Below are 8,175 nucleotides of genomic sequence, written 5' to 3'. Positions count from 1 at the left end.
CTCGGTCTCTCTCGAGAGATCACATAAGCAGGATGTATGTATGTTCCACCTCTCTTGAAAGACGCATACCTCAGGAGAGGTGGAACCTACATTCTGCCTATGTGAACTCGAGAGAGAGATTGAGAGTTTCCAGCCCTGTCATTGGCTTATCAACAGCCAATCAGGAGCGTCGTAAGGGACTGGCCTAGACATCAAATGCACGGCTGATGTGAATCTACTATAGTGTGCGTGTGTGTATGTAAAGTCCACAGTGACGCCATTCCAGATTTTTCTTGGGGCTAGGGGGTCCCTGTATAGGCCATAGAGAATTTTGTTTTGAAGCCATATACTATTCACCTTTGTGTGAATTTATTATTATTATTATTATTATTTCAAAGGCTAGGGGGCAAACCAATCTTGGGGATGCCATCATCAGGCCCCTGACTAATGAATATGCTTCCTTGGGAGTCTAGTACTGCCATTGGTCACGCCTCTTAAAGTACACATTGACAAGACACTCTCCTCTCTCATTTACTCCAGGGACCCATTACCTATTATTAGTACCATCTATTTAATTTTAACTCGGCACAACATAGCCTTGTTGTCATTTCCTTGTACCGCCACACACACACACACACACACACACACACACACACGCACACACACACCACCTCTCAGGGACTAACCTTCGGGGTGAAGGACATAAGCACAGCAAACATCCGTATCTGTTTGGTGGGCGCCGGAGAGATGAGCGTCGTGCATTCGTAGTAGTAGGGCTTCGTAAAATCGACAGCCCTTTCTCTTTGCTCTGAAAAGAATATATATTTTCTTTAAATGATCTGTAAAAGGATCCTATCGGATGCCTATCCTCATTATGATGTATTTGGGATAATAGATTGGCCTTTGATACTACTTAGGCAGAGTTTTAATTACACTACAATTTATAACTACGATATATCTTGCTTACTTAATTTCTTTTATATTTAGGTTAACTTTTCAATATGTAGAATGATGATTAATTCAGGATCTACATTTTTATCTAAACAATCACTACTTGTGAATCTTTATCTCATACATACCCAGATAGTCTTATTTCATCAACATTGAGTTCAAAAATCAAAGGTCGATTGTTAAAAAAAAAAAAAAAAAAATATCGCCTCGAATATTATAAAGAACAAGACAGGGAAGAATCTATACAAAACAAAGAGGTAGGTAGGGAGGACCTGAGAGAAATCAGGGTTAATCCCAAATTAAAATGTAATATTGGGTGTAAAACTGTAAATAATAGTGAAAAAATGCAATTCTGGAATGAAGTAGAGAAGGGAGGAGACCAAGAAAGTAACAGTTACCTGGAAGCAGAGAATGGCTGAAGCAAAAAGGCTATCACATCTAGAAAACGAGAGGATAATAGTGCACGATTGGAAAAGACTCGTGTAATGGAATTTGTTGGCATAAGTGACTTTATTCTTGATTCTGTAGTTAACATATGAAGAAGGTAGCCTACTTTTGTAGTTTTCTGCAGATTTATTCACTATCGCTTAATACTGTTCTCTTGTTTACCTGTGATGGTGAACTCATTAATAGCTGCATGGGCTTCATGGCGATGCACTACTCCCACCATACCAGTGACATTCCCATCAGCCATAACGCCTCCCCATTTGCCGTCTGGTGTTATTTCCATCCGAAGTCTAAAGAAAGACTCATAATCAGAAAACTGTATAGAGTGCAGAAGGGTACAGTAGGAATAAGAAGGCCCACTGCTCAGTGTGTTTACATGTATTGAAAACTAATGATCCAAGTGACTTCATTTAGACCGAGCAGAATTATAGGCCTACTTGCAAAGGAGGGGTCCGGTGCTGGTGGTAATGAGAAGCAATGAGGCCAGAAACCCAGGGGAATTACTGAGTGAAACGATTGTTCTCTAGCATTAAAAAGTGTGAAAATAAGAAAGTTTTTTCATTGAGAAATTCGTGATCCATTTCATGGTTGTTGACATGATTCATCTCACTGATCAGGACAATGTTCTTTAACTTACGTAAAATTCAGGTGATCTCCGATGGTCTTCAGAACGTTGTAGTCGAGTCCTGATGTGGGAATGACGCGTCCGTCCCCAGGGTAAGTGAGATGCCAAAAGGGCCAGTTGTCGATGACTGTCACGATCAGTTCTCGTCCTCCAAAGTCCTTGTAGACTTCCAGGACGGGCCGATACAAAGGTCTCATCAGCAGTTTCTTTGTACCAATAGTTGCGTTCCAAAACCACCAACCGAGCTCACGTGTTCTGGCAAATATAGTCTAAAGTGAGGACAAGATTCAATTCTTTTCATCGTTTTGTATTGACAAATTATAATCACATAAAGAAGAGGTAATCGAAAACAGTTCCTTGATACTTTTATATGTTTTTCAGTCCGAGCGTTGATACAAATTGGTCTAATAATAAAGAAACTGCAGTGCGGTTTCTTTGTGCTGTCTAGACAAACTGTGCCCAGATTTACTATCAAAATATCAATTAAATATCCTCCAAGAATTATGTTCTAACACATCCGACATCTTTTTTATAACTTCCTTTTGCAGATGTGGAAGGACTCAGACAACAGAATTTATATATATATATATATTTTATTTTACTATTATGAAAAATGATAGGCTACTGCACTGAGGGTGACTGAGAATCACCATAATAACCTGACAGAACAGGTCACATTAAGAAAAATAAAGGCCAGGGCGACTATAGCTGATTCACTTAAGGTAGATTCTTGGGTGAGCCCTATCCCTACGAAACGTTTGTTTGGCGGCTTCTGATTGGCTGGTACCGGGAGGTAGGCGGTCCTTCAGTGTCTCATATTTTCGTCTGCAACTTAGAAAACGAGCACGTTTTGCACAATATGCGAAAGTTTCTGTCATACCGAACGATTCAGTATTAACAACTAAATCATAATCACATGAAATCAATAAAAGAAACAAAGGATTTACAAATAGTAAAAGTGAAGATTTTGTATCATTCGTGCGATCAAGATGATATAAAACTTGTGTTTTCATAAAATAAATTCATCCTGAATGTGCTTGTGCTTTCAGATTTTAGATGTGAATGAGTTTCCTTCACTCACCACTCTTTCTCTCTCTCTCTTTCTCGCTTTTTCAGTCTCATAATGTCGAAAGATTTGTTTCATTATCAAAATGATATAGACAATCAAAACTTCTTGAGAAAAATATTAAGAAATTAGGATTTTTTTCAGCTATGGCTATATTTAGCATTAAAATTCTTTATACCTATGGGTAGGGGTCGGTATTAATTGATATGGTATATATATATATATATATATATATATATATATATATATATATATATATATATATATATATATTGTGAAAACAGCGAGGTAAATGAAGAAATAAAAACATCGCTGGACAATAGTTTACTAAGTTGCAGACGACAATATGAGACACTGAGGGACGCCTACCTCCCGGTACCAGCCAATCAGAGGCCGCCAAACATACGTCGCGTAGACATAGGGCTCACCCAAGAATCTACCTTGAGTGAATCAGTTATAGTATAAGACATGTTCACGTCTTAGATACATTTGCTGTTTTTGACGCTATAAATTTCTGCCTGAAAAATAATTGGTTTTGTAATGACAATTTCTTATCGAAACGCTTCCAGCCCGAGGAAGGAAATGAGTTTGAAAGGTCACCCAGAGTCTAGACTCTAGTTCATCGTTTGAGACCTATGAATTCAGTATCATATTAGAAACTAAATGTTTGCAGATGAATAGAAATTTTTTTCTGCAAAACAAAGTTCACTAACGCAAAAGTAACATCTTTGAACCAATTTCAATTTATAGTGGAGCACTTTCTGTTGTTTAAAAAAATATATTAACGAAATACGATGGAAATTCGATGTTCACTTACGCTGCTTTGTTCTTAATGTTTATGTAAGATTCCCTCAGGTCATAGAGGCCAGGCTCCCTGTTGATCGAAAATGTCACCTGGTCGAAGGAAGTTCGCGATCAGTGTGGAAAGTGGTTTTGGCGCAATTTCGCCAATTGCATTAATTTTTGGTATTTCATTTAATAATATGGCTGAAACCATCCTGTGAATGAGTATGTAATTCAAGCAGGATGAAGCTGAATAAATCAATATGGAAATTATATAAAGATGAGGGCTTAGAACGAAAGGAGATCAGGTACTGGCTTCAACATTAAAATATTTATTCACGGCTCAGAACTGAATTAACGTAACGATGAGTTGCAAGAAAAAATTAAGCCAACCTCTCTCTCTCTCTCTCTCTCTCTCTCTCTCTCTCTCTCTCTCTCTCTCTCTCTCTCTCTCTCTCTCTCTCTCTCTCCAAGATTTCCTTTTTGTAGTTTATATTAAATATCGTTTTCTTGTTTGACACACAGGAGGATAAACATTGGTAGTTGGATAAACGTGGATTTTAAACAAGAACATTCTCTCTCTCTCTCTCTCTCTCTCTCTCTCGTCTTTGGCTGTCTTACCTGTGTACCTTCCCTCATAATAGGCAAGAGCTCCTTCAGTATATCCTCGTAGAGAATCACAAACCAGTGTGTCAGAGCTGATTCCAGAAACAGTTTGTAGATCTGTGCAGTGGACCAATTTTCAGATAGAGTATTCTACTCAGCACTTGTTACAGTACATGCATAGAAAGAAGAAATCAAGAAAACAACTTTGCGGCCATTTAGAACAATAGTTCTTTTTCAGATAATGATGGGGGGGGGGGGTGGGGGGGGGGGGGGGGGGTGATCTTAAATTTATAATATCCGTAGAGTTGAGCAGCTCAGTGGCAAACAGGAAGGATTTAGCCCTCTAGCGGCCCGTCTGGGAATTACTGACCTTTGCTCGCTAAATTTAAATATACATTAGTGACTCAAAAACCTTCTTCAGTGAATATCTTTTTTACGATTTTGTAACTAATATGAGACCATACTTGTGTGTATATATATATATATATATATATACTATATATATTATAGCTATAGTAGATATAGGCTACACACACATGCATATGATGCCTCACTTTTCATACAGAACACCTTATTAAACAGCGACTTGGTGACTTTAGGCGAGCACAGGACGAACACGTTGCGGATACTCTCCAACTTATTAAAGCTCATGATGATCTTGTCGACGTAGTCCACTCCGTCTAGGCATCGAAAGACCGTGACTTCAGCCCCTCTTCGGTAACACATGGCTATGGAGGCTGATATTACTGGAACGAGACGATCTCTAATTATGTTTCGTAAATTGAGTCTTAAAAAACTAGTTACGCACAATATTTGCCATTAAAATGCATTGTTCTTCATCATATCTTGCTTGGAAATAGAAACATTACTTTGTTGTTTATTTTTTCACTTTTATATATGATAACTTCAACCAAACCCTGGTTTTTCGCGGGGGAACGATGGCCATTGACCACACTGATATATTTTGTGTATTCAAAAATACATCAATATGTATTCATTATTATTATATTTAATGTTTACAGAAATTCTAAGGCAACAGCGCCTCGCCGAACTTACCTGCGTCTGCCGAATCGTAAAAGAAGTACACGTTTCGGCCTGTAGTCCCGTTAAACAGGAATTCGATTAAATTGACCAATTCTGCTTCAACGCTCGTACCATTCGGCGCCAGCCTCCTGAGAGAGAGAGAGAGAGAGAGAGAGAGAGATGCATCATAATAGAGTATGTTATCACTTTGGTAACAGGGTTATCTTCTGTTCGATTAATTGCTTCCCTTTGCAACTTTCATTGTGGGTTGCAACGTAACTCAAGCGCAATCTAGGTTTTTGCTCTAAGTTTGGTTTGAATCTTGTGCAAAACGAGAATTGAATGGCTCAAAGGAACGTCTAATTATGAAATAATTTGTCTGTGGTAATCATGAATTAATAGTAAAAAAATTTAAATGGTTAACGGCGTTTCATCCAAATTTTTTGGGAAACTTAAACCATGGTATAGGCCTAATTATTCCACCTGTTGATTATCACGCCTCATTTTGTCTCCCGTTTTTCAGTCTTGTCCGCTTATCGTTTATTCCTTACTTTTCACCCATGCTGTAAATTTATCCTAAGGGGAGAGAGAGAGAGAGAGAGAGAGACCCCTTAAGTTATTTGTAATATATTCGGCCTCTCAAGGTTAAGCAGTGTTGCACCGTAATGACTCGCTTCCCTAAAGCATAACTGCAGCTAAAAGAGTGGAGCACAATTTCATACAAAAAATGAAGGCGGAAAGTTGCAGCCGCCTAAGATACTAGACGCAGGTCTGATTTGCTCTACCGTCACTAACATCCCTGCCTGCTTTCCTTTTTATGGTTTATAACGAGTCAGGCAGTTTTCACCTCGTATGTCACTATAGGTGGGAAAAAAATCGTGAGCATTACCAAACGACCTACTACACTACAATGCAACTCGTCGTGAATAATGAAAAATGTTTCTCATAAAACAGGCGACTTATCATCCAAACGACTGAAAGAAATAAACCAGCTTCTTAAAGACGTGTTCTTTGTTCAGTAATAGTATAATTCAACCTTGTCAGGCGGTTGGAGTAGGACCACTTAACCTTTGTTTGGACAACGCCCATTCTCACTGCTTTGTTATGTAGATTTCGTTCCTTGGCACATGTGTATGAAGACGAATGATGTTTGCGTAATAAATAGAAAATGAAGTACCCGCGTAAAGAAAAAAATATATTGCCGTTTGGATAACTTGTAATCGCAAACATTTTCACACAGATTTCTCAGCCGTCATCCCTCGACCATGAAATGTAATAATAATAATAATAATAATAATAATAATAATAATAATAATAATAATAATAATAATAATAATAATAATAATAATAATAATAATAATAATAATAATAATAATAATAATAATAATAATAATAATAATAATAATAATAATGATGCAACCGTAGACTTACCTATCTTTGAATCCTGCTTGGAGAGTGATGTTTCCACCCTTGAGTTCAGTGTCCCGCGTGATGTTTGATGAGCCTTGCGAATTCAGGTTTGTCACATTCTGTGCAGCGGTGACATTGGATGAAATTACTGTCTGCAGCAGTAAACCTGCTAGTGATGGACAAGATGTCACATTAGAAGGTGAGGATAAAAACTAACATATTAAAGTATAAAAAAAAACTAACACGGGTGAAACTAGTAGGCCTAAAGTGGAGGAAATGGTACTGCGTAGACTAATCTCATTGTTAAATAGCCTATAAATTTCTGAGATGATTCAATGACCATTATCTTATTGTGGATGATTTCATGAAACATATAAGTTTTAAAATGTATCAGTTATATTTGGTTTTAGCTGTTGTTATAACGTACCTAATATCAGCAACTGCACTGACTTTTTGCTTATGTTATCCATGGCTAACCAGATTTCTCGCTTCGGAATGCTTCCATGGAAAAAAAACGTTGCGTTAAACTCGCTGAGTCTTTGCTTATCCAGTGCTATGTAGCAGCATCTGTGGTGACAACGTATCAAGGAGAAATGGTTGGTATTAGAGGACATTAATATTCCCTTAGCACCCAAGAGGTGTGGGTTAAGGTGATGGGAGTCATCGACCTCTGGAATGTAATACTAATTGTAATGTTACTTTTTTGGTATTTTTTTACGTAATAAAACTTCGTTAGTAGATAAGATACTGTACTTTATCCTGATATTAGGCCCACATAGTCACATTAATACGCATATCCACGCGATTTGATAATATTTAGGAGCGTTATAAATTGTATCAGCAAGCTAAATCAACTAATATCTATAAAAAAAACATAGACTCGAATTCTGGTTGGGGGCAGATATGTTAATCGCATCTAATTCCCTGTGGGTGCAAGTTATTCCCAAGTTAAAGTAAATATGATATTAAATAGTAGGGTATCATAGAGCTATGAAACAGAACGAGACGAGACAGAAAGGATGATACCTGAGAGCAATTTCTTCTGTGGTCGCCTCTCCCGCCCTCCAGATAAACTCTGTCCAGCCAAAAGATATATCACTCCAGGTACGGATCGGTTTGCGGTTAGCCGTCCTAGGCTCTTATTGGCTGGATTGAAGACAGCAAAAGCCATCATCGAATAGTATGTTGGTCCATGGATTGCATATCAGCCATTCATAAATGATACCAGAACAGGGTATTGTGTGCTCAGGTGTTATATTATTTGATAACATATTTTGACGGCTTC

General features: G+C 37.8%; 1 protein-coding gene across 3 annotated transcripts in view; it reads right to left on the bottom strand.

Moving 5' to 3' along the window:
• The window catches only part of LOC135196096 (probable glutamate receptor), a 13,543-nt gene extending 5,586 nt beyond the window's left edge, over nucleotides 1-7,957 (bottom strand). Inside the window, exons 1-10 of one of the 3 annotated variants that reach the window (XM_064222552.1) lie at nucleotides 7,917-7,957; nucleotides 7,318-7,457; nucleotides 6,912-7,059; nucleotides 5,514-5,629; nucleotides 5,028-5,203; nucleotides 4,473-4,574; nucleotides 3,886-3,962; nucleotides 2,015-2,257; nucleotides 1,540-1,667; nucleotides 666-787 (exon numbers count right to left, since the gene is read on the bottom strand). In XM_064222552.1, the coding sequence (XP_064078622.1) occupies nucleotides 666-787; nucleotides 1,540-1,667; nucleotides 2,015-2,257; nucleotides 3,886-3,962; nucleotides 4,473-4,574; nucleotides 5,028-5,203; nucleotides 5,514-5,629; nucleotides 6,912-7,059; nucleotides 7,318-7,360 (1,155 nt within the window). In that variant the 5' untranslated portion in view covers nucleotides 7,361-7,457; nucleotides 7,917-7,957. Of the gene's footprint in view, nucleotides 1-665; nucleotides 788-1,539; nucleotides 1,668-2,014; nucleotides 2,258-3,885; nucleotides 3,963-4,472; nucleotides 4,575-5,027; nucleotides 5,204-5,513; nucleotides 5,630-6,911; nucleotides 7,060-7,317; nucleotides 7,521-7,916 lie in introns of those variants that run through there. The other 2 variants (XM_064222550.1, XM_064222551.1) reach the window with 2 other exon arrangements.
• Between the last annotated feature and the right edge of the window lie 218 nt (nucleotides 7,958-8,175).

Source organism: Macrobrachium nipponense, chromosome 17 (assembly GCF_015104395.2).
Source record: "Macrobrachium nipponense isolate FS-2020 chromosome 17, ASM1510439v2, whole genome shotgun sequence".
Taxonomy (NCBI): domain Eukaryota; kingdom Metazoa; phylum Arthropoda; class Malacostraca; order Decapoda; family Palaemonidae; genus Macrobrachium; species Macrobrachium nipponense.
The sequence above is the reverse complement of the archived record's forward strand: the minus strand, read 5'-3'. Positions and strand labels throughout refer to the sequence as shown.